At 38.3% G+C, this 27,780-nt stretch overlaps 1 protein-coding gene across 1 annotated transcript in view; it reads right to left on the bottom strand.

The window, feature by feature from the left end:
* The window catches only part of Zmynd8 (Zinc finger MYND-type containing 8), a 415,670-nt gene that overhangs the window by 289,853 nt on the left and 98,037 nt on the right, over positions 1-27,780 (bottom strand). The window contains exon 4 of the mRNA XM_067157629.2: positions 27,329-27,510. Coding sequence (XP_067013730.2) covers positions 27,329-27,510 — 182 coding nt within the window. The remainder of the gene's footprint in view (positions 1-27,328; positions 27,511-27,780) is intronic.

Raw genomic sequence — 27,780 nt, 5'->3', positions numbered from 1 at the left:
ACAGTCTGAAATAATTTGAAGGGAAACCACTCAAACGGAGGCCCGAACGGATCATTTTCAAAGAGGAGAGAAAGATGAGAAGAAGCAAAAGAATGAAGAGGTTTTTGGAAGAGAAGAGAAGAAAAGTCAACAAGCCTTAAGTTCTATGCCGTCCATAGATGGCCAAATTCTGAAAAGAAGAAGTGTCGTGTATTCGTTAGGTGCTTAAAACTATATATTTTTCTCAAGTTCTAACAGTGTCTAAATGAATGGCCAGCCTACCAGAAATGACAGAAACATCTGCTTTGACTAAGCCAACTGGACTTCACCAACACTACTAGACTTTTAAGCCTATAATGGAAAACTTTTCATTAATATTAAGAAGAACAATGACATAAGGAAACTGATACAGTATACTGATGATGAACATATCAGTTTCTACCATGACATTGTGAACAACTGGCCAACTACTTAGCAGGAAGCACTGTAAGAAGAATAATTGTGATCCTCTTACAGAGAAGCTATTAAAAGTTCTCATTTTTTATGTACAATTAGTGACTATAATATATTCATTATAATGGTTATAAGGTTAAAAAGAGGTAATATCAAATTTAGTGAAATACATAATATCTTACAAGATATAATTAACAGTATTACTAATTTTGTTTATAAAAACGATTTATGTGAATTGTTTGGGATCTTTTGATAATTCTCTGCTTTCTAAATACTATAGGTTGACTGAAAATAGTTGTAATGATAAAATATGATTAAAAACAAAATTAAAAAGGCAGGAATAAAAAATGTGTGTTTAATTTCTAGGACAATTCAAATTCAATTCACATGGAAAAGGGTACATCTCCAGAAAACAAAACTTGATTTTTTGCCCTTTAGAAATGGAATCTGAAATCCATATTATGGGCATAAAATACCCTTCACTAGTTATATGCACTGTCAAAATGGAGCTGTGATAACTTCACTCATTCACAATTGATCTCTGCTGTAAAATTTACTTTTGTGAACAAGTGGTTTTTTTCCAAATGGCTGATTCATTTATAGTTTATATCAAGGATTGTTATGTTAAATATTACTGAGTGGGCTTAGCTTTTGGAAATATCCTTCATACCTATTACATCATTGTTATCTCACGGAATATAGTATATAATGAGGCTAGACTAAGGAGACAGAGAAAGAGTAAGCCGAGGCAGGATTGATTTTTCAGTTTGGCTAGAGCTGTGTAGGAGAGGGAGGCAATGCTGATCCCCGATGTCCTCTACCCTCAGGCTGCAGCTAGTCTCTCTCTGGTTGCTTAGCAACCAACAAATGGAGCCCCACCCTCCCTCTCCCCCTCTTCTGTTCTGACCTACTATACCCAACACATACAATAGCTTCTCCCCACCAACTCGTCAGTCCTACACAAAGCTCCCATGAACACAATATTAAATGAACAATGGATTGCCTCTCAGACTTATGACAAAGAACAAGGCATTCGACAAGTACAGCAGACTCCACAAGTTCTTAATCACAATTTAATTTGTTTATTCATTTTAATATTTCTATCTATCTATTGCTTGTTTAAATATTTATTTCTAACCATACAACCATGCACCAACCTATTTAATTATATTATATATTTAAATATTTCTATCCATCCGTCCATCCCCCTACCAACCTACCTACCTACCTACCTATAACTGCTTATTTATCTACTTATTTATATTTTGTCCAGGTAATTCTTCTGATTCAGGGACTGTGCATTTGTGATTTTAATACGCACACCACTGTACTAACCACCACAGAAACATGGAACAGTGAATACATCCCTCCAGACAGGTAGGTGTCAGGAAGGGCACCCAGCCATAAAACTGGGTTTAATCCAAGTTGTTGCTGATCATAGATAATTGTGAAAAGGCTACAGAGAGAAAAAAATCCATTTAATTACTTATTTCTATCTGTCCATGCATCCATTCCCTTCCTATGTATTAATTAATTTAAATATTTATTTTTATCAATCAATCAATCAATCAATCAATCAATCAATCAATCAATCAATCAATCAATCCACATACGTGTTTAATATGAACAGTTCTAACAATCCATTTAGATATTTATTTCCCTACATTTCACCTACTTATTTATATCATCTCCTTCTACCGCTTTTCCCACATCTACGGGATCGTGCATGCAAACTGTGTTGCATGTGGGCATTTGGCCCTGTTTTATGGCTGGATGCCCTTCCTGATGCCAGCCCTCAATGGAGGGATGTAATCGCTATTGCATGTTTCTGGGCGGCCGGTTGTGCAGTGTGTTGTCTAAATATGAAGAGAAGAGTGTTGCGACAAACACAAATACCCAGTCCCCAAACCAGAAGAATTAATCAGACACTATTAAAATCCCCGATCCAGCCGTGAGTCAAACCCAGAACCCTCTGAACCAAAGGCCTCAACGCTGACCATTCAGCCAATGAGTTGGACTACTTATTTACTTAAATATTTTTATTAATCTATTTAAATATTTATCTGGTTCTTTGTGCTTGCCTCTGAATCCAAGACAGCAGGTTCAAAACCAGCAGATGTGGGCGGATTTCTAAGCCAGAAAAAAAAAAAAAAAAAAAAAAAAAAGGAAAAAAAAGAAAGAAAAATGTTGCCATTGATGCTTTCACGGCCCGTACTTATAGACAGATATAGGCTTTTGGGCTTATGAGTGCTTTGCGAAATGTAAAGAATTTCACCTTATTTTCTGAACATGGCATAAGCCCAAAAGCCTATATCATGTCTAAAAGAAAAAATGTTCATTCAGCACTGAATGCCATATGATGTCAGCATGTAAAAAAGCTCTGGTGACACATATGATGTATACCAGACTTAGCCCCACATCACCCAACAGAGTTCTGGTTTCTCTGCCATCTGGTAGAGTAAAAGGGAACATAAGTCCATGCAGCCTAAATGGCATCAAATAAAAATGTCTGCATCACGGTAATCCGAGACCATGTCCTTTCATGCATGCCCTTCCATTTCTTCTGCTGATAGTTTCATTTCTCCGAAGGGTCAGAATTTTCTCTTCTCTTTAGAGTTAAAAGGGGATTGTAATTGTAGTATCTCATATCAAAATAAAATCACCCACACCATCTGAATTAAATTTTCTTCCTAGCAAGGAAGAAACAACTACTGTATATGTACAAAGGCACTTCAGAAAATAAGGTTACAAGAGCTTGCATTTCCACGAACCTGCTACGCAGGCGTAGCAGGGGGAGAGGTGATACTCCCACGTGGCGCGTCCCAGGTGGCGGATAGGGGGGTCCTAACCAGCTTGCCGGCGGACTTGAGGGAAATAAAATACCTCTCGCGGACCAAACACACACCCCCTGTGGGTGGGGGAGGCTGACGAATAATACACCCACGGTATCCCCTGCCTGTCGTGAGAGGCTTCTAAAAGAGGCGACCAAGGAATGATTGTATTAGAACCATGAAACTACTTTTGATTAGTACCATCACGCGCGGAACACCATCGGTCGCTTTTACTTGCGAGTAGTACCACTCTGTTAGGTACTCTATGGTTTTGTGATTCGTAGCACTCGAGTGGGGTTCAGTGTGGGTTTCCAGTACCCGTGAGTCGTGCCCGTGTGTGCAACACCACGCATCTGGGCGTAGCCTGTGAGTTGTACCACTATACGAGTGACACCGTAGGTCTGCGTTCCCAGTGATTAGTACCCACTCTGTAGGAACACCACGGGAATACCGGCGCCCGTGATTAGTACACCTAGATGAGGAACCTCATCGGTTTGCATTGGCTATGAGTGGCGCCATTGTGTGAGAAACACCATAGGTCTGCATTACCTTTACGACGTACAATACTTGTGAGTAGTACCTTTATGTTTGGAACACCGTGAGTTTACGCTACCTTTGATTAGTACCGCAGCTTGAGAAATATCATGGTTCTCCTTTACTACCGATAAGTGCCATTAGCATCATTGTGCTTTATAAGTGGTCCCTTGGTCACTAATACTATTGTTTACAATCCTTTTTGAGTCTGATCCACTGTTGTTTTTTTTTGTTGTTTTTTTGTTCATGTCCATTCATTCATGACATTTTTTTATTTTTTTTATTTTGGTCAGTGGATGCTTTTCATTTTTTGTTGTTATCTCATTTTGTACCATTAGGGGCCGATGACCTCGATGTTAGGCCCCTCTAAACAACAAGCATCATCATCAGAGCTTGCATTTTATTTTACAGGCTGAACGATATGTAAATCGCATGGTGCCAGGTTAGGACCGTAAAGAGGATGGTCCAGATGGTCGATTTCCTCACCATGAGAGAGAGAGAGAGAGAGAGAGAGAGAACACTGCAATTTACTGTGACACACTGGAGAATTTGTGGATAGCAATTTACAGAAAGCAACCTCGACTTCTCTCAACAGGCGTTGTGTTACTGCAGGATGTCAAGAACACATGCAGCCAACAGCACGGGTGAATTGTTACGGTGTTTCCGGTGGGAGGTACCGGACCATTCTCAATAGAACCCTGATCTAGCACCCAGTGATTTCCATCTCTTCATATCGTTGAAGATTCCTCGATGGTGAGCGATTCAGTGACGACAGAGACATTCAGCATGCAGTCATGGCGCGACTTCAGGAATTGGATGCAGATTTTTTTCCGTGCCAGCATCAAAGCCTTGGTGTACCTTCTGATTGAATGCTTGAAAGAGAATGGTGCCTATCCTCTTCAAACCCGAACCTGTTCTTGCATTCAATATGTTATATCTTGCTAAAATAACTTTAAAATGTTCGCCACAGAAAATGACCTTTTGCTAGTTTTTCTAATGACTTGTGGCATATATGCTACATCAGGACACAAGAATTGATTTTTCTACCATTATTTATCTATTTATCTTTTCCTTATATTTTTTGTATCATTGCAAGCAAAACAAATGACATGTAGAGTATATACTACATACGGACTGAGGACGCTATGTTGAATAGTAACGCGTATCAATGCCCTACTTCTGTGTATCCTTGTATCTGACTAAAATAAAGTTTCTATGAGAGTTCTTGTTACCTTATTTATTTATTTATTTATTTATTTATTTATTTATTTATTTATTTATTTATTTATTTATTCATGAAACACAAAATACAGCTACCCTGAACAAATTTTACTTGTACCGTCAGACTAATTAACGAGTGTAAACTTTCATGATAAAATATAACAAACATAACAAAAGATAACAAGATCAGGTACACAGCCTACTAATAGTAACTGTCCAAATCGAAAACCATGAGAAAGCCCATGTTCATAATCAAGTCGTCGTGGCTCAAAATGGTGTATAAGCACTTCACATCAACTTATCCTTAAAAGACTGTTTACACCCCTCTCGAATATACTTTTACTTGATACTTGATCAAGCTCTTGTCTCCTATTAATATTGTTAAAAAGAGTTAGGAGGTGGATTAGGAAAGTACATTGAAGTATCGAGTACTGAGTGTGGGGAATGTGGAGAAGGTCTTTGGTTTTGGTGGCGCAGCAAGGAACACTGAGAAAGAAGAGTGAGACAAGATGTTCCAAGCGCCCATTTAAGATCTCGTGGAGGAAACCGATGTCAGCTACCTGTCGCCTAATGTACAGCGGTGACAAATTTAGTGCCCTTAATACCTGCTGCGTAGACAGATTTCTGAGCTTGGGGTTTCTGATCCTAACAATTGCAGCCCGCTCTGTCTAACTGTCTAATTGGACCAGAAGGCTGTTTTGCAGCTACCTTGTACCATGTTAGGTATGTAATATAATTATTGCATTAAAGTATTTCTTTAGCTGCAGATCAAAGTAAAAGGTTTGATTACAGCTCAGTCTGGTGGTATTTGAAGGTGCTCAAATATGCCAGCATTGAGTTGGTAGATATACCAGCAGGTAAAAAAACTCCTGCAAGATAAAATCTCAGCATCTCTAAAGGCCGTAAAAGGGGTCAGTGGGAAGATCAATTTAAAAAAAAAAAATTGTTAGTCAAATTCTTTAGTCATTCACTTTCTCAGCACTCGACTCCTACGATGGTCCTTCTTTATACAGTAGACAGTGAAGCAATTATAATCCAGACTGTTTAATTGCTTTCTAAGCAGCTAGTTTATGGGAGATCCTACTGAGAAACTTCTCCTTGGTTTCTCAGCCCGAAGACTGGTGGGCAGCAGTTCTTCATCTCCACTCCTCTCTTTCTTCCATTTGCCATTTCATTCCAACATACACTGGCGGAAAATGAAATCCCAACACCAGAAGTAGTTGTCCTAGATAAAACTAAATGCGAGAGGGGTGTTTGAACATATGAAAGATGACGTCTATTCATATTTGCGCATTAGTCGACGAAGAGTGGTGCTAGTAGCAAGTTTGCTTTAAATAAGCACTGTACACTTTGTGAGAGTTATTCCTTGTCTGTTATTAACGCTGTGAGGTAGGTGTCTCCTTTCAGGAGACAAAGAAGGCTTACCAAGTTTGAACGAGGCCGAGTAATAGGGTTACGAGAAAGTGGATGTTCTTTCCACATATTGCAGAAAGACCTGGCAGAGGTACCCACAGTTCATTGGTGTTGGCAACAATGGTTACGGAAAAGCTCTGTCTCAAGAAGACCGAGCTCCAACTGCCCAAAGACGGCTACAGAGAGGGATGACCGCCATATTTGCTGCATGGATGTGGTGGATAGCACTGCATCAGCCATTAGAGCTTCAGCTGGCACCAGAGTGATACAATGAAGTGTAACAGACTACTTCACGGACAGCTCCGAGCCAGACGTTCTGTAGCATTCATGACTGGGTGCAGCAGGTCTTTCGAGTTGATGCCTAATAGGCGACCTGCTCGTATGTGAGAATGGGGCCGTACGTACGATAACATCTAATGCTAAAGACGGCACACACATACACAGCCCTTGAGGCAGTGGAATTAACCAATGAAGGTTAAAATCCCCGACCTGGCCAGGAATTGGGAACATGCATCATTTTCAAAAATATTTTTTTTGAAAAGTACACCAATGAAATAGTACGTAAACGTATTACATTGTGGTATGTTGCCTTGTTTTCTACCATTAAAAAATATTTAATAGTGCCTTTCCGCAAGGCGAGTGAAACGGCCTCTGACGTAAGCGGCGCGCTGTGACGTCGCGATCCAGTACCGCATGGAGCTCTGCCAGCCGTTGTGCATCAGCCGTTGCTAAAAGCCGATTGTTTATTATTCATGATTGCGAATAACTTCGAAATGACAGAAGAAAGGTTCAAAACAGCACAGTCAGACAATCTACCATGTGTAGATGTCATCATTCTTGAAAAATGTGACTTTTGTGGCCGCAGAAATTAGCGGATAACAAGCAAGTTTGTAAGTGGCGTCCTCTATATACGTGCAATGTGCTGTAAACCATAGTATTAGGATAACAAAGAACCTGGATAGATATCACATCACTTTCAACATTTCCTTCTAGACTGATTCCCCTATTAAAGAATAACATTACATTTTCGGGCTTTCAGCATTAGTAAAGTAAGAAATCGGATTTCAGCACTAACATAAACATATAGGTAGCATTATAGTACTAGTCCGCTTCTGTGGTGTAGTGGTTAATGTGTGCCACTCCCCGAGGCCCGGTTTCGATTCCCGGCTCTGCCATGAAAGTTGAAAACAAATAGTACGAGGGCTGGAACGGGGTCTACTCAGCCTCGGGAGGTCAACTGAGTAGAAGGGTTTCGAATCCCACCTCAGCCATCCTCGAAGTGGTTTTTCGTATTTTCCTACTTCTCCTCCAGGCACCTAAGGCCACGGCCGTTTCCTTCCCTCTTCCTTGTCTATCCCTTCCGATCCTCCCATCCTCCCACAAGGCCCCTGTTGAGCATAACAGGTGAGGCCGCCTGGGCGAGGTAATGGCCCTCCTCACTAGTTTCATCACCATACTCAAAGTCTCACGTTCCAGGACACTGCCCTTGAAGTGGTAGAGGTGAAATCCCTCGCTGAGTCCGAGAGAAAACCAACCCTGAAGGTTAAACTGATTAAGAAAGAAAGAAAGATCATAGTAGTGTAGGTGTATAACCTATCATTTCTGAAAAAAATATATATTTATGGTTGGGGCAACTGGCCTACCCACTTCCGGGGCCCATGAAAGAGAATTAAATATCTTTGTGGAGGGAAAAAGTTAAACATGATAAAGATAAATATGACTTCATCTAGTTTTCACAAGTTGGGCTGAGTGGTTCAGACGGTTGAGGTGCTGGCCTTCTGACCCCAACTTGGCAGGTTCGATCCTGGTTCAGTCCGGTGGTAGTTGAAGGTGCTCAAATACGTCAGCCTCGTGTCGGTAGATTTACTGGCACGTAAAAGAACTCCTGCAGGACTAAATTCTTGCACATCGGCGTCTCCGAAAATCCTAGAAGTAGTTAGCGGGGCGTGAAGTCAATAACATTAATTACATTTGGCTTTTAACAAGCTGAGCATATCAGGAAAGAAAAGTGTCCTGGTGACATTTTAGTCGCTCAATACAGGAATGTCTTTGGGTGCTGTGACATTTAGTTTTTTCTGTTTGCTTTACGTCACACCGTCACATATAGGTCTTATGGCGACGATGGGACAGGAAAGGCCTAGGAATGGGAACAAAGCGGCCGTGGCCTTAGGTACAGCCTCAGAATTTGCCTGGTGTGAAAATGGGAAACCACGGAAAACCATCTTCAGAGCTGCCGGCAGTGGGGTTCAAAACCTTCTATCTCCCGGATGCGAGCTCTCAGCTGGGCGCTCCTAACCGCACGGCCAACTCGCGCGGTATTTTTACCCTTCGGTTTATTGACTTGGCTTGTATAACCTAAAACTTAGGCTAAGTTGGATAATATTTTAAACACCTACATCACTATTTTCACCTGTGTGCAATTATGTTATTTATTTCATTAATATTATGATAATTATTATAATTGAGCATTGTTAACTTATAAGACCCCAACAGACAAGCATTGGTTTTGTGTAGAGTTATACATTTGTTAAATTAAACGTTGTTTCCTTTCATGATGTACACGCCTATTCTTTGTTACATTATAGAGTATTTAGATATAGCCTAAATTTACCAATTAAGCTCTTCAATAAAGACATACATAACTGTCCCATGCCAAGATATATTGGTAGAATTAGAGCTGTCAAAATGGTTCATAACCCGTTTGATTTATTATCTTGACATGGATCACCCAAAACATAGGTTAGGTTTGGAGAATACTTTAATAATCAGCATTATTTAATGCACTGTTTATTACTTTCATATTCCAAGATGTAATTGAAGCATTTAAATAAAGCATCATACATTAAAATTTAAAGTTTTATCACTAGAACAGCTGACATGGAAAAGTGATTTGAAAATTCAAACAAATTCATCTTACGTTAAAATCTTCAAAAAAGTAAACTGTAGACTTTTCCGATATATCACCAGCATTTTGTCCGGCTCGCCAAAATCCATTTCTGCCTAGTTTTAGCGTCTTTGAAACATGTATAAACAATTTGTTTGGTATGGTATGCGATGTGCTATTGCACATCGGATCTCTACACCATTTACAAGTTTTCTGCCTCACTGTCTGCGCAGGATTCATTTTAAGTCTAAAATATACCACTCAGATTATTATCCAATGTATAGACCTCGAATTTAACCATACTAGACACTAACGTAAAGTAGAAATACGCGAAGTGTATCCTGCTTCTCACAGCACACTATGTGTTATTTCGTCTGCTAATTCAGTCAACCTGTACGATGACGTCAGACCAATGAGATCGCGTACTTGCGTGACGTGACATTTTCGTAGATTTTTATCATGTTTGGGGTTATTATTTGTACATTCTGATCACATTTTTGAATTCTGCATGAAATTTTGAATCAGATTAGCATATTTTTAATTAAAACCCCGGATCATGCATGTTCCCTATTGAACCCGGGACCTCTTGGAGGAAACAGGATGGAAATCGAGGAAGGTGTGCAAATGGATTCTATAAGAGTTTGGGAGGTTTGATATGGATCAGGGATGTACCACAGAGATGTAAAGGAATTATCTACAAGACTTAATTTGAGGATGGTCAAAGGTTTCCCAACTGAATTGCTGCAAAAGTTGTGTTATCGCAGCTGCATGAGGCCTGGCATTGTCATCAAGGAGAATGAAGCCTGTAGACAATAGACCTCACCGTCAATTTTGTATTGCCCGCCGTAATTTCTTTAATGTTTCACAATACGCATTAGCATTAATTGTGTCTCCACGGGCCATAAAATCAATGAGCAGTACACCTCGGCGATCCCAGAAAATGGTTGCCATGAGTTTCCTGGTGGACAGAACTGTCTTGAATTTTTTTGGTTTGGTTGGTAAATGAGTAAGATGCCACTCCACTGACTGTCGTTTACTCCCAGGTGATGCATAACAAACTCATGTTTTGCCCCCAGTAATGATGCGAGTCAGGAAAGAGTCTCCTTCATTGGAAAAACGTCCCAGAAACGTCAGTGCTGCAGCCATACGCTTGGTTTTGTGCTCCTCTGTAAGCATGCGTGGGACCCACCTTGCACAGATTTTAGAATAATGCAGATAGTCTTTGACAATTTCATGAACAATTGTTCAAGACACATTAGGAAAATGTTCACAGAGTTCATCAATTGTGACGCGCTGATCGTTCCTCATGCATTCGTCTACTGCGCTCAGCAGTTGGTCTGTAATGACAGATGGTCTCCCTGAACGCTCCTCGTCGTGTGTATTCCCCCTCCCCAGGTTGAAGTTGCGACACCAGCGCCGAACAGACGACCCGTCCATCACATTGTCTTCATACACCTCCGTTAATTGGAGATGAATATCACAAGGTCGAATGTTTCGTGCATTAAGAAATTTAATCACGACCCTCACTTCACAACTGGCGGGGTTCTCAATTTGTTTAAACTTTTTAAACGATCATAGACACAACATAGGCAATGCTAGCGTCACGCAACCTCGCACAGAGCAGGCAGACAAGCCACTGACGCGGTCTGACATTGCCCAGCGGCTACCCGAGTTGTCAGCGCTTCATGCGGCGCTAACGGGTACTTCTTTCCGGATGGCCCTCATACTTGCAGACAATTTCGTGATGAAGGTCAACGGAAAGCAAATAAACACAATCCTCTATGAAGATGATACCATGATACTTGCAGACAGTTTTGAAGACCCTACATTCCTTTTGAATAGCATCAATGAAGCAAGCAAGCAAGCAAGCAAGCAAGCAAGCAAGCAAGCAAGCAAGCAAGCAAGCAAGCAAGGAGTCTGGCCTACAAATCACACTCAGAAAAAAAATTATGAGAAAAAAATTATTCCATAATTTTTCAGTTATTCTTCTGCTAATTCTGCTGTCAGGTGTTCTGATAGGATGTCCACAGGATGATACAAGATTTTTTTCCTAATCATACTCAATACGGTTCACAAATAAACTGTTATTTGATGTTATTCTCCAATGTCCAATACCTTGATATTGTTTATTTATGCATGTTCTAATTATTATTCTTTCTGGTGCAAGTATTTTGTCTATTTCAGCTGTATTAGGAGTTTTAAAAATGGTTTCACTAGCGTAAGTTATTTCTGCAAGGGAGGTGTATGTGTTTTTTTATAATATCTTAATTTTGCTGCTATCGTTGAGTTTGTTTCAAAGAATATTCTAAGAACTATTTTTTGTGCTATTTCTTGATGAGACTGAATTTAATACGAATTTCTTGAATATTGTTGGACAATAAAGCACGGTCATTAGGAAATTCTAGACAGTTTCAACTTAAATTTTGTTTGGAACTTACCATTTTTATGTTCTTTGGATTGACCTTAAACCATTCCCTCAATAAATTAGTAAAGGTGATAAAACAGTCTCCTTGTGATAAATCTGTTTTAATTTAAAATGGTTCATAAAATTCTCTTCTAAACTTTACTTTTGATGATGATAATAATAATAATAATAATAATAATAATAATAATAATAATAATAATAATAATAATAGTATGGCTTCAGCTAGCATGTGCAAGCATTTTAATTTGATGCCATCTGGCTACTTTCTCGTCAATTTCAACGTTGTTTTACTCTAGGCCTATTAGATGGCAGAGTAAAGCAAATCTCTTGTCGGAGTCTATGGCCAGGGTTTTAATGAATTTTGTCGGGTAAACACGAAACGTGTCACCACCAATCATTTTTATGCCAACATTGTACGACATGGAGTGTTGAATGGACCTTTTTCTGCCCTTCAAAAATCCCACTTCCTCTGCCAGGTTTGAATCCACTATCTTTGGATCCAAAGGCCGACACTCTGAAATTAATTCTCTCAACCTCTTATTGTGATAATACCAATAGCCTCCACGTAGGGACACGCATGGCATTTGAAGCTCACACAGCAACGTAAACAACGAATTATGAAAGAGATGTACATGTCAACTAATGATTGCTAAGACTATCTTCATCATAAAATTAAAAGAATAATACAATAGGAAACATACGGCAATAACCATAAGGAGAAGAATAAAAAAGTAACGCTACATCCCATAATGAATAGGTACAAAAGAAGTATTACTACGACACTGTGCAGCAATAAAGATAACAGTTACAGAATTATAAAAAGGTGAGCCACAGTCACAGTGCAGAGAAAGAGATCTGAATACAACTCGCCCAGTAGATATGATGGCTATTCTAAATATATGAGATTTTTCAAAGTTACACAACAAGACTAAAATAAAAATCAACTGGCCTAGCAATATTATATTTGCATACCTAAATGACATCTGCAGATGCAGCTGGGTTTAAAATTTGTCTTTTTGAATTTTAGTACCGCAGAAGTTGGTCAATTCAAACCTAAAAGGCTCATGGAAAAAAATAAACACCCACATTTCCCTTTGCGAAAATTAAATGATCATAAATATGTCTCTCAGTCATGGCCATCCATCAACAGCTAGTTTCAGATGACAACCAGCAGCAAGACATAGTCTGCACAGATGCTAGGGTTACACTTCCGTCACATTTTATAGAGTCACGTTACACGAATTTTTGGATGATCCCCAGCAATAAGACATATTTACGGAAAAATGTCAACTATTAACAAATTTAAATTACACGACATCACACACGAAACTTGATTTTGAAATGTTTCTCAGAGGTTCCTCAAGCTGCAATAACAGTAAGAGTAAACAAAGCAGCATACATTCCCTTCTCATGGTCTCCCCTAAGTCCAACCCCTCATCCATGCCGTGGGAGATGGGCAACGTCATAAAGTAAGGGATTGCCTCGAGGGGTAATATACAGTGGGGACTGTGTATGACCCCCCCCCCCCCTACAGTAAATAATTTAACGTATTAGTCTTAACAAAAAATATAATCTCCTCCCCCTCCTCCCGATCAACCTCATCATCATGTTTCCCTCATCCACCTCCCACTGGATTGGAATGTTTATGGCACTTTTCCTTCCATATTCCTCTATCCAACCATCACTGTTCCTCCTTAAATGTGTTCCAGTCCAAGTTTCTTCTAATTATACTATTCTTGATTATTTTCAACCACCTTAGTCTGGGTCTTCCTCTTGCCCTCCCTCCTCCTCTCTGGGTTTCCATCATCCATTTCAGCACCCTCTTCCATCCTCTTTACATGACCAGAACCAACTAAGTTTAGCCCTCTCCATTATGTCGAAAAGCTTTTCCACTCCAATTTCCTTCCCGGGCCCTTCATTTCTTACTCTGCCCTTTCTTGTCTCTCCTATCATTTTATAAAAATTTCATTTCACTGGCCTGGATTTTATTCTCATCTCTTTTTGTCAGTGTCCACGTCTCTGTTGCTTATCTTATACATCACCTCTTTACACTTCATTGGTACTTCCTTCCTTAAGGTTTCAGAATGCATTTCCCTATGGAATCCTTTTATTGATCTCCATATCCTGCCCTGCATCCTACTTCTCACGTACTTGAAGCTCTCCACACTTTCAAGGTTGTCCCTATATTTTTATAATTCTTTTACCATCCCTTTCTCCTGTAGTCAACACCAGTCTTGCTCTTTTCCATTCTGATTTTCATTCCACAATTGAATCAGTCATTTAAAAAAGGGCACATGTCCAAATTGTAGGTTTTTTTTATGATTGCAGATTAACATTCTTCTTGTCCTTGGTGCACCTTTTCACAAAAGAAACGACACTTATCGAACCAGTAACATGTTGATATTTAACATGCAAGAGGTTGCGCCTGTGGCAGTTTGCCGCACTTTTTAAATATTTGTTAACAATTTTGTTGCTAGCCACTTTGGGACTTAGGGCGTTCGTTTCATTCCTCCCCTCCAACTCTTCCGCCTGACGTTGATTATCGTCAGTGTATTGCCTGCTGCATTCCGGAGTAGTTAAGTATTTCCAAGAAAGTTTCTTTAAGTAAAGTTCATGAGGTTTATGGTGGCTTTCAGTGAAGTGTGGTGCTGTAGTTTTATCTTGAATTGTGACCAAATCATTTACTGAAATGTACAAATGCAAACGCTGAGGTAATTTGCTCATGCATGACCTCTCGCGCTCTTTAAAAACTCAATTTTACCAGATTTTGCAAAAGAAATTCATTTATTTTTTTTATATTGAGAAAATATTTTTACTGGGTAATTACGTTAGTACTAGTTCAAAGGCAATTAAACAGGGTACATATTTATACTTTTATCAGAGCATTCACTGCAAAAGGAAAATAGCAGCTCATTAAAATATTAAGCCTGAGCAATTTGCCTTTGCGCGACCTCCCGCATTCTAAAACTGGCACGACCTCTCACGTGTTAAGGTTGATTTGTGTCTGGTTTTCAAGTCATTTAAGAAAGGGAACATGCCACCATTCACCATTACTTCTCTATACAAGGGCACTCGTTCAATACCTGTGATAGAGATTTTGCAATCATTAAAAGACACGTAAAAGAAATTAAGTGAATTTATGATGTAAAGCAATCTCGTCAAATCATCGTACAAGCACCAACATCATGACAAATTCACTATCATTTTAGTAGAGACTAGTGACATGGTGGCTAAATCGTATAAGAAGGGAGAACTGTCAGATAAATCTCGAGGAAGAGTGCACTTCCTTTACTCTGTCAAAGATCCGGGAGCCATACGGACGGAAGAGTTCATCAACAGCTTTATTGAACACATCTTCCGTTTGAAAGTAGACTGCAACGTCCAGCTTTGTAATGAACTAGCCTATGAAGAACCAATTCCTTTTTGATGGGAACAAGAAGAATGACCTAAAGTGTCTAGAAGTGACATTCTGGGGGAGTACAAAGATTTTTTCAATGGAATACTTACGTGGCCAACTGTTAGTGTGACTGACGATGATTTTGATTGCCTGCCATCATTCAAATGATTATTATGGTAGAACGACAACAGGGTGTGTAACTTATCTGAGTAAACAATATGTTTTTGCTGCAAAACTGATTTTCATTCAGCCATCATTATAGAAAAGGCACATATCCATTTTCTTTATCTGCCAATTCCCATAAAGTCCTTCATCTTTACTTCATATTTTATCAAGTAACCTAGCCACAACCATCAACACTAACTGTCAATACATATACATTTAACATAAATAGCAAGACTGGCTTTTAAATCTATTTTTGCTCTTCCTGAAAAGTTAAATTTCTGGACATCTGCACTTTCTTAAATAACTGATTCAATTTTCAATAATAGAGTTGGCCTTGAAATTCCTCTCTATGCATTCCCCACACCACAAACAGCATTACCTGCAGCTTCCTGTCCCCATATTTCACATTTGTATCCTTCACAATTTTCTCCATAACCATTAGGGTGACAGCATACTTCTGTGCGGTAGCCCAGTTTCATTCCAAAACCATTCTGAGCTCCCCACATGTGCCTGGAGACTGCTGCAACAATTTTTGTACATTGCTTGCACATACTGTATCATTTATTTTCCAATTCCTTTCTGTTGCATTACTTTCCATATCTTTGCTCTGGGTACACTATCATAAGCCTTTTCTAAATCACGATATGGGATAATAATAATAATTTTGTGTGGCTATTTCTAGGCGGGTACAGCCCTTATAAGGCAAACCCTCCAATGAGGGTGGGTGGCATGTGCCATGTGTAGGTAACTGCATGTTATTGTGGGGAAGGATAGTGTTGTGTGGAGTGTGAGTTGCAGGGATGTTGGGGACAGCACAAATACCCCATCCCCGAGTCAAGGGAATTATCATTTAAGGTTAAAATCTCCGATCCGGCCAGGAATCGAACCCGGGACCCTCTGGACCAGAGGCCAGCACGCTAACCATTTAGCCATGGAGCCGGACAAAAATGAATGGTGATGAGAAAATGATCATGAAATTAAGCTTAAATTAGCAGTGTAATGCAATACTTTCGTGCAGTTTCATCTTTAATTAGCAATTATGAGCAGCAATTCCCTACAAATGAACTAACAATCACAGTGATAATCTAGAAGTCATTGTATTATTTAGCACTAAATGACTGCATTATTATTATTATTATTATTATTATTATTGTTGTTGTTATTATTATTATTATATTCATTTCATCAAACTGTGAGCTGCAAATATACAAATAACTTCACTTCCCCATATTCTTTTCTATTTTCTCTGTATTTCTTCATTCTCTGGCTCGTTCTTGCTTAAACTCCTTCCGAGAATACCCTGTTTGTTGTCCTTGGCTTCTCTTCCGACAGATCTTTCACAGCCATACATCTTCAGAACACCACTCTGCTGCCTTGATCCCACTCTTTTCTGCATCTTGATGGATTTCTTCCCCCCCCCCCCCCCCATGCAACTTGTGTTTTTTTTTTTTTTTTTTTTTTTTTTTTTTTTTTTTTCTCCTAGAAGGCCAAGATATGTCCATAGGAAGCCATTCTCCACTTCTTCGTTGAGGATGAGTTCATTTTGAACTTTTCAGATAACTCTTGTTTCAGTCTCATGTGAAATGCAATTTTGTGGTTAATTTTAATTTAATTTAATTTTTTAGGTTTCAAGATCTTCCCCCAAAACTTTATTCCCCCCCCTATTTCTGCTAGTCCATGCCTGGCAAGTGAGTCTGCTGTGTACACGCATACCAGTTTGATTATACTATATCTGAATTTGGGCTGATAAGAGAGGAATTTGGAAATGTATGTCTTCTGCTATAGCCTGAATGCAAACTCTTTCTTGTCCTTTCTCCAATGGCAGCTTTTGACTGATATTTTGGGTCAGAATCTCACCTAAGGTCATAAACTTCTGGGCTCTAATACCACATTTGGTTTTCATTGTCCAGATTGGATTATTTATTTTATGGTCTTCAATGGACCACTTTACTCAATTTTATAAAAATGGTTTTTCAGTTTTCTGTTAGTGTATTACTTCTTCATTCTCTCGGATTTTAACTTTCTTTCATTCATCATCCTCTGTTGATCTTGGTTTGTAATCTGGTTTTGTTTGTCTGTGAGTTTCATGATTTTGTCTAGTTTTCATTTGTAGTGTCCTCTTATCTACCTTGATTTCTGTAACCCATTGCTCTTACTATTCAATTTTTCTATGATTCTCCTGATGTTTCTTATGTCCTCAGTAAATCTCCAAAGAATGAGATTTGTTTCTTCCTGATTGTGCTCATTACCAGTTCCATTTCCTTGAAGAGTATTTTGTTAGAAGCTAGTCTCCAGTGTCTATTTGCTTGGTAGTTTTTGTTTATGCACATTATTTTTCTTCTTCTTTCAATCTTCAGTATTCTGTCTATTTCTGCAGTGTTGGTTGTTTTGAAAATGGTTTCACTTGCTTAGGTTATTTCTGGTTGCGCAACTGTTTGATAATGTTTGAATTATGTGATTACTGGAAGACCTTTTTTACTGCATGTGTTCTCAGTAATATACTATTAATATTATTATTCTTATTATCATTATTATTATTATTATTATTATCATTATTATTATCATTATTATTATTATCTTCTCAAAACTGAAATAAGAATTATCAGAAATTGCATAAATAAAAAGTACCAGGTTGAAGGAGTCTGGAGAAACCTCCCCAATGAAACGAAGAGCTTGACCCAGTTACCAGCATGATGAAGAAAAGAATCTCTTATTTCTTCCACATCTTACGATTACCAGAAAACAGGATTTTACGACAACCAGTGATGAGAAATCTGGGAAAGAAGACAGGAGGGCATTGGATCAAAGAAATTCAAGAGGATCTCAAAACAGCTGGACTTGAAATTACAGATGCAGAGAACAAGAATAGAATTACCACCCTTCTTAAGAATCAGAAATTTCAACTGAAATGATTCACGGAAGGCATGTGGAGATTTCAGACTAATTAAGAATACTGCAATCAGAACAAATGAAGAAATACTGGGCAGATAAGAAGAATCAAACACTACAACCTTCAAAGAAAAAGTTTACATGGAAGACTCAAGTGGTTCAATGTGGCCAATAAAGTTATAGTAATAATAATAATAATAATAATAATAATAATAATAATAATAATAATAATAATAATAATAATAATAATATTGATTATTCAAGTAGAAACCCTATTTTACATGTGGTATATTAGGGCTATAGACAACAAAACTAAATTAATACATAAAATAACAAATAAAACTTAAAACTTGTAAATAAAATGGAGAAATTTAACAAACACATTTTAACAACAACTTTTTTGAAATAAAGGATTAAAAGGCGTTTGATATTGTATATCACACATTTAAGTGAATTACGAATTCAAATCTACTTCTTTAAAAAATGGGACATTCAAATAAAAGATTATAAATAATTTGTGGCATTCCAGAAGTAGAAGTGTAGGTGCTTCTGGATATTGATTCTAAACTTTTCAAAATATGATCCAAATTGTTCATGTCCTGACATAAACTGTGTTAAAATACAGTAATGTGTTAATCTACTTTTCAGTCTATCCTGAATCTTTGGAAAGAACAAGTTTCTTGCAAGCTGACCTCTTGAGCTTGTCTGTATATGTTTTCAGTTCCTTTTCGACAAATGACATAGGGCATTTGTCATATATTAACGGAGAATTGGGGGTCGATGCAGACTCTTTGGCAAGTTCATTAGCTCCCTTGTTCCCCTCCGTACTGTTATGATCTCATACCCATTTCATGCAAATATGCTTGTTGTAGTCTAATACTGTGATCTTATGGAATTTGAAATAAATTGTACTTGTCCTGAATTGCATTCAAAGCAGCCTGAGAATCGCCCAATATACGTGCATTACAAGTGTCTCTCTTAATCCATTCAACAGGCTGTTGTATAGAACAGAGTTCTGCTCGAAATACTGAACGTTCTGAAGTCAATCCGAATTTTTCAACATCAATCTCCATGTTATTGTATTTTTTTTCTTTCCGAATTGAGCCTCTATGGACTGCGTGTTAACAACCAATCTCATTTTCAGTGCCTGTGTCTTGTTCGTATAAAAGCAAATTTTTAAAAATAAATCATTAAAAGGTGCTTAGGTATTTAATTGAATTACTAATTCACATCTACTGCTTTCATAATTGGGACCGTCAAATAAAAGATGATAAACAGTTTGTGACATTTCACAGGTACGAGTGTAGGGCTTCTGGATATTGATTCTAAACCTCTCAAAATATGATCAAAATTTTCCGTGCCCTGATACAAACTGTGTTAAAATATTGTCATGTATTTATTTATTAACCTACAAAATTATGTAGGTATTATAAGAATTAGTGTGTTAAGATAGTACGGCATTAGGCCTCCTGCCGAAGTACTTTCAAATAAATAAATAAATAAATAAATAAATAAATAAATAAATAATCCAGGAGTCATTTTAACACTTAATTGTAAGTAACTGGAATAAGCTTTACTGTTGTTATTATTATTATTATTATTATTATTATTATTATTATTATTATTATTATTAAAGAAACAGGGTAAGTCTACTGCTTCTTGAAATGGCTTACAAATCAGCCAGAGATGACTCCGTTGACCATGAAAGGAAAAACAAAGCATTTCAACATAAGCCATTGTTTTGAACATTACAGTAATTGCATAGTCCACTGCTATGCCCCACTCCACCTAGTTGGAAGAAGAGGGAGAGAGAGAGGGATGAATGACCTCACAAACAAGAAAGACAGAGAGAGAGAAGCTGTAAATGTGAAAGGATATGCCAGGTCATCTATTAGAAAGTGCCTGTGTTGTGTTACCCTCTGGGTGCCCCCCCTCCCTCTCTCTCTCCCAGATGGGAACACTGCCAGCCAAGTCCCTTGTCCCCCTCCCCTGGCCCTCATAACTACCGGCCTGGTCTGCCTGCATGCCTAGCTAGAAACCTGCCAGCCTGCAGCTTGCTTTGCAGACCTTGCAGTGTTGTCAAACCTCATCCCATAACAGCACTTGCCTCTCACACACTTAGATAACCTAACAAACAAACAAACAAAAAAATAAACCAATAAGCAGTTTATAGATGACATTACCAGGTCTCATGGAAACAAGCAACAGACATTAGAACCTTGACAGCCACATAGCTGAACATTAATTTAAATAACTGTATCAATCAAATAATTAATTACATAATTAATCCATAAATCATAAATGGTATTGACATACCAATGCAGTAGGATTTACAAATTTTACAGGTCATTTTTATATCACTAAATGCATTTATAAATCCATTTTATAATAAATTTATCTAATTCACATGTAAGTTTATATCTTCACAAATATAATATGAGATGATGATCATGAGAGGCTGGCCCACAAGATATTAACACTGTAAGAAAAACTGAAAACCCTGTGGGTAGGAGAGAGACACAAAAACTAGAAGAAGTGAGTGTCGAAGAGGGAGAGATGTTGCAAAGAATTAGGAGGAAAACTGTGGAAATTAGGGATGCACCCGAGAAACAACTTGCCAAACCATGAAATATCTCTGTGGAAGAGCAAGAAGAAAGATTTAACTTTTGACAGGAGTGCAAAGAAAAGGGTATATATGTGAGAGATAGAAGACGGATGGCTTGTACAAACATGGCCAATAAATGGATATGATGAATGAATGGAATTAATGAACAACAACAACCACCATCAGGAAAATTATTGAAAAATTGTGGAACATAAGAGGACCATTAGATGGATTACATAAATCAAAGAAGATAATGAGAGAACTACAAATTACAATACAAGATTTAAAAAACAAAGCAGACAAAATCAAAAAACTCACAAACAAACCGAGATCAACACATGGACAATAGGATGGGGATTTCAGACAAAGATAGAAAGAAAGTTAAGATCTGAGAGAATGAATTAGTACCTGTCTGACAGAAAACTGAGGAGCCTTTCTTATTGTATAAAAATTGATTAAAGTGGCCCAATGAAAGCTATAAAATGCAATGAACGAATGAATCAATCAATCAATCAATCAATCAATCAATCAATCAATCAATCAATCAAATTTTATTGTCCAGCTCCTTAGTTGAATGATCCAGCATAATGGCCTTTGGTTCACAGTTGGGAGAAATATTTGCATAAGTTGGTGAATCCCGCATATTTTTAAAAGTTTTCCCTGTATCTCTTAACACGTAGTACCCTGTTTAAGTCTATTTGAGAAGCTGTTGCTGGTACACCCAGGTCCAATTCCTGGCTGAACCGAGGATTTTAACACAGGATGGTTCATTGCTGTAGCTTTGGTACTGGGTGTCTCGACTTTAGGATGCACCGTGGATTTATTTATACTGGCAAGATTCTAACAGGATAAACACAATGGTGGATAACTGTGGGAAGAGGGAGCATTAGAAAGAGTACAAACATGGAAACACATATGGCACACAGAACAAAGGAGATAAACATCCTTAAGTGAGATAAGTCCACTTGGTATTCAAGGCAAGACAATCATTGTAAGGAGATAACTATCATCATCAAACACTCGAGTGTCCAATGAGATACAAGCAGTTACATCAGTAATAAGCCAAAGTATTGCCAAGAACTTGGTAGAAACAGCTAAAAATATAGCCTACAGCTAACACATTGAGGCTTTCAAAATAGCTTCATGTTGTTTGTTATAAAATGGTGACTTTTCCTGAAGGTCAGGTACAGACTGCACCAAAAATACAACACTACTTGATTACACAGAAAAACATCTGTAAACTATGATGAAAATCCCCATACATGGAATACTTTGCTCTCATAATCAATAATCTGTAATCTATATCATCACCATCCTCCATTTCCCTCATCCAGCCCCCGTCACATTGTAATGTTTACAACACTTTTCCATCCTCTATTTGGCACCATTGTTCCTCGTTAAACTGTGTTGTATTCCAGGTTTCTTCTAATTATACTATTCTCTATCATTTTCAACCACCTTAGTCTGGGCCTGCTTCTTGCCCTCGTTCCTTCTATCTGGCTTTCCATCATCTGCTTCCATCGCCTTAAAATGTCCATACAATCTAAGTTTCTCCCTCTCCATTCTTAAAAGCTCTTCCAGTCCCATTTCCTTCTTGATGTCCTCATTTTTTACTCTGTCTTTTCTTGTCTTCCGTATCACTTTGTGTGTTTAAAAGCAAAATATAGTAAATAAAAATCTTTTGAGGAAGAGAAATCTGAAAATTTTCACGGCATTTCACTGGCAATATACACTTTTACAATGGGAATATTTCTCTTCAACATTATGCAATGAGTTTGTTGAAGTATCTACACCTAATGTATCAAAACATACTACTGACTTTTCTATTATTATTATTATTATTATTATTATTATTATTATTATTATTATTATTTATTGAAGCCTCCGTGGCTCAGACGGCAGCGCATTGGCCTCTCACCGCTGGATACCGTGGTTCAAATCCCGGTCACTCTATGTGAAATTTGTGCTGGACAAAGCGGAGGTGGGACAGGTTTTGCTCCAGGTACTCTGATTTTCCCTGTCATCTTTCATTCCAGCAACACACTCCATTCTAATTTCATAGCATCTATCACTCATTAATAAATCACTTTGGGAGTGGCGACCCCATCGTACTAATGGCCTATATCTGCTACATTCATTCCATCCCTGACCCGGTCATTGACTGGAAAACAGGCTGTAGGTTTTCATTCTTTATTATATTATATTATATTATATTATATTATATTATATTATATTATATTATATTATATTATATTATATTATATTATATTATATTATATTAATAACAATAATAATAATAATAATAATAATAATGATAATAATAATAATAATAATAATGCCTCAACTGCCACACGAAGACATTTCGACCTGACGCCCTAGGCTGCGTTAATTTCGAACATTCCGCTAACCAAATGGCATAGTTTAATTAATTTTGTCAGGTAAACATAATAAACAATGAATTAACTGTGTGGCTGAAAATAACGCCGCAGCAGATCTGCGTTTAAATGTGAAAAATACCAAAGCAATGCTCGTAAGCAAACATGACATTGAACCTATTAACATAAGACTAGCTGGAAAATCACTTGCGTAATTCCAATGCATTAAGTATCTTGGCTGTGTGCTTTATCACAGCTGGAATAATACTGTTGAAGTTAGGTCCCGGATTGAACAGGCAACGACTAAATTCAAGGAATGAGTAAAATCCTCTGTAACAGAGACTGTAATGTTAATCTCTGTCTCCATTTACTTTGGTGGTACGTACAGTAGAGCCTCTGTTAACCAAAACAAAGGAGAGGTGGGGGGAGAGGGTTTCGGATAATAACTGAATATCGTTTTTAGAGGTTACGAATCTATTTTGAAGGTTTAGATTAAATTAAGACAATAGGCCACATACAGTATATAGTACATTGTTGACAAAGTATTTTAATACTGGAAACCCAAACTACTCAACCGTATTTAAAAAACAAAATTATGTTCAATAGTGCATGTACTGTAAATATATACTAGGGCCTACTTTTTTTTTCTGAAAACATCTTCTATTTTCTGTTTTTCTTCTTCTTTTCACATAGTTAGCTAGATGCTAAGTCACTCCACTGTTTCATTACCAGAACGTCAGCATAACGTTACAAATTATGTTTCTTTAATTCATTTTTGTAACTCAACCACTTTCTTTTCCCCAGATCGTTTTGGTTACAAGGGTTTTGAATAACGGAGGTTCTTCAGTAGTCTATCTTACTTTATGGTGCTGAGGCCTGGACACTAACAGAGAACACTAGCAAGAAACTTTCATCCCTTAAGATTTGGTGCTACAGATGCCTACTCAGAATATCGTGGGCTATTGAATACGTAACAATGTAATTCTCCAACACCTGGACAAAGACACAGAGGTCTTGCACAACATCAAAAAAGAAGAAACTAGAATACTTAGACCATATCTTTTGAAATGATATGTACAGACTCTTTCAGCTTATCTCACAAGGTAAGACTGAAGGAAGAAGTAGTAGGGAAAGGAGAATAGCAAGAAGAAGAAGAAGAAGAAGAAGAAGAAGAAGAAGAAGAAGAAGAAGAAGAAGAAGAAGAAGAAGAAGAAGAAGATACACCAAACATGTCAACAAAGATCTTTTACATAGCTATGTCATACAACAGAATGTCAACCAGGATCGCCCAAGAGAAAACCAGTTCCCGGTCATCAAATATCCGACTACCCATTCAGGGTTTGAACCCACAGTCTTGGGATCTGGAGACAGGCACTCCATCGCTGATCCACAGAGGGAGCTAGAGGTCCTAACTACAATGTGCTTCACGTCGCACCGGCACAGATATGTCTTCTGGCGATGAAGGAATAGGCGTGGGAAAGAAGCAGCCGTGGCCTTAATTAAGGTATTGTCCCAGCATTTTGACTGATGTGAAAATGGGAAACCACAGAAAACCATCTTCAGCGCTGCTGACAGTGGGGTTTAAACCCACTATCTTCTAAATGCACGCTGTTGCTCAGTGCTACAGGTTCTACTAATAAAACTAGATATACAAAAATGCATTTTATATCCTTCCCTATTTAGGTGTCCTATTACGAAATAGTGTCGAAGTCAACTAGTAATTTCTGCAGTATTCTCATGGCTAAAGTTCTTTGTGGATGCCATTCATTTCCTGACTAATACAATGCATTGTTCTCTTTCACAACAATATGCTAGTTCCTGTCTGACCTTGAGAAATGCTCTCTTGATTCTCATGACCTTCACAGAGGCCAGGTCTCTCAAACATATCCTTTCCAGTTTATGCACTGCCAGGCAAATGTGTATTAGGAATACAAGTAACAATGGTATACAACAGCGGTGTACAAGGGAGAGCTGCCGTAAAACTTCTAGATTTCTCAAGCTGAAAAGTGAAATGCCTCCTACAATCCCACGTGGCATAAAACTAGTATTCTTATAACCAGAATATTTTATAGTTTATAACAGAAAAAGTCTGTCAATTAAATGCATTATAATTCCAACATCCTTCTTATTCTAACACCAAATCCCATAGCGCTACATCCCTCACCGGCTTTGATCTACGAAGGTAATCCCAAAAATAAGGTCTCCTACTTTTTTATAAATACATAGACCTGTATATTTCTACAATGGTTTACATCATGTACAGCTTTAACATTTAGCTATTTTTCTACACAGCCACCATTTTGGTCAATGCATTTTTGTAGACGCTGTGACAGTTTTTGTATGCCCATGTCATGCCAGCTCACCGCCATGCTGTTCAGGAAGTTGTGAGCGGTGCTTTGGGAAACCTCAGGAACCAAAGTGCAGAGATCATCCAGGGTAACCCGCCCATCTTCACGCATGATTTGCTCAACCTTCATGACTGTCTCGATGAAATTGACGGTCTTCCGCTCCTTTGTTCATTCGTCGTGAATTTCAGTCCGAACAGTTGCAAACTCTTTCAACCACTTACAAACATTTTTTACATCCATGCAGGACTCGCTATACACTTCCATGAATTGGCGATGGATTTGAATCGGTTCAGTACCTTTTGCGTACAAAAACCGAATAACTGCGCACACTTCGCTCTTGGCGGTAACATCCAACGGGAGCTCCATTCTCAACGGCTGCCAAGCCAAGACTGAGTGCCTCAGCGCGGCGTGCACATGTTATATGCTCTTCACATTATTGTGACCAACAGCCCCATGAATGTATTTATAAAAAAATAGGAGACTTTATTTTTGGGATTACTCTCGTACCAAGCAACTGCTGCTCAACCATGTGATGACACGTGGTCAGCGTGTTGAATCCCCTTGGTTGTTACGCTCTGCCTTTTAGACTGGGGTCACTATCTCGGTATTAAATAGTTCCTCAATCGTTCTCATCCAGGCTGAGTGGACATTGAACCAGCCCTCGCCCTGACCTGGCCGAGAATTGAACCTTGGGCCTCCAGGTAAGAGGCAGGCTCGCTACTCTTAGATCATGGGGCCGGCTTCTTGGTCTTACGTCCAGTGTTCTCCCTAGGACCATTTGAATGGGCACACTCCCCTGCCACTTTTACAGACCGCCCAGCTAACATAACCTAGATATGTAGTAATAATCTTTTCTTTACGTCCCATTAACTACTTTTCAAAGTTTTCGGAGATGCAGAGGTACCAGAATTTAGTCCCGCAAGAGTTCTTTTACTTGGCAGTAAATCTACCGACATGAGGCTAACGTATTTGAGCACCATCAAATACCACCGGACTGAGCCAGGATCGAACCTGCCAAGTTACGGGATCGAACCTGCCAAGTTGGGATCAGAAGGCCAGAGCCTCAACCATGTGAGCCACTCAACCCACCTCCAACATATGTGTTAGTTACACAATATTAATATATATTCGAGTCATTGGGAGTTCCAAATTAAAATATTAAGACTGATTATTTAAATGATAAATAATTATTGTGGCATAATTGCACTAATTACATCGAAGTTTAAATGTTTAGCTTGACTATCACCGTGCACAAGCGGTGTCTGGATCAGCGTGGAATCTAAAGCGAGCACTCTATTCCGCATCACGACTTAAACCTGTATGGCACTCCACAGCAACAGTGGTAAGCCCCGTTGTTCCACAATTATGAACGAGCAGTAGAACGCTAGAAATTACGGTTTGTTCGTGACAATAACATTAAAATAGTTCAATTTTGCAGTTAATGTTTACTTCTGATATTATTACTATAAATGAATGCCCTGAGGAAAATAAATTTAAATTTTATCATATTCATTTCTTATGTAGTATTCCCCACCTGATTGCTTATTCCTGCCTCCCAGCTGATGAAAATTTCTGGGGAGAACAGTGCGCCAGTATTGAACATGCTATTTCAGGATCTTGATTTGTACTCTTGACCACAGATCCCTCAAGACATCTTTTACACAGAAATATTTATAGACATTTATAATGAAACACAGGATAAAACATGTTTTTCATGGTAGTACATGCAAAAGAAAACAACGCAGACTTCTGAAAACAATAAAAAATCAGTAGCAAATTAAATTTCATCTCAGAAATTGTTTGACTTACCTTGTGTCGACATTTTCTGCTCTTACAACAGCTACACACTCTGGACACACCCACTGTTCCGATGGCGGGGCGCTCAGTTGTGTGCAGCGCAGGTGGTACACCCGAGGACATGTTATGCACGAGATGACAATACCTTCACGGTGGCATGTCCAACAGTACTTGTCCGTGCCTTCCAAAATTGGCTGCAAAAAGTAGATTCCTTTAATCAATTGTGAGAGTTCACTATATTTAACATCTGATAGAGTAGGAATTATTTTAAGGTCAAAGAACTTCTCAACAAACAACTTAACACATTAACTCCCACTCATTCATGCAATATCAGTGAGCGTAGATTTTGGCAAGTACCTCGTTTATCTGGCCTTCACTGATCAGGATTGAGAATACAGAAAAACAGCTGGTGCCAACTCTGTTCAACATATAGACAAACCCCATAGCCCTCAACTAAAGGAATT

Source organism: Anabrus simplex, chromosome 14 (genome assembly GCF_040414725.1).
Source record: "Anabrus simplex isolate iqAnaSimp1 chromosome 14, ASM4041472v1, whole genome shotgun sequence".
Taxonomy (NCBI): Eukaryota; Metazoa; Arthropoda; class Insecta; order Orthoptera; family Tettigoniidae; genus Anabrus; species Anabrus simplex.
This window is presented reverse-complemented; position numbering and strand designations above follow the sequence as displayed.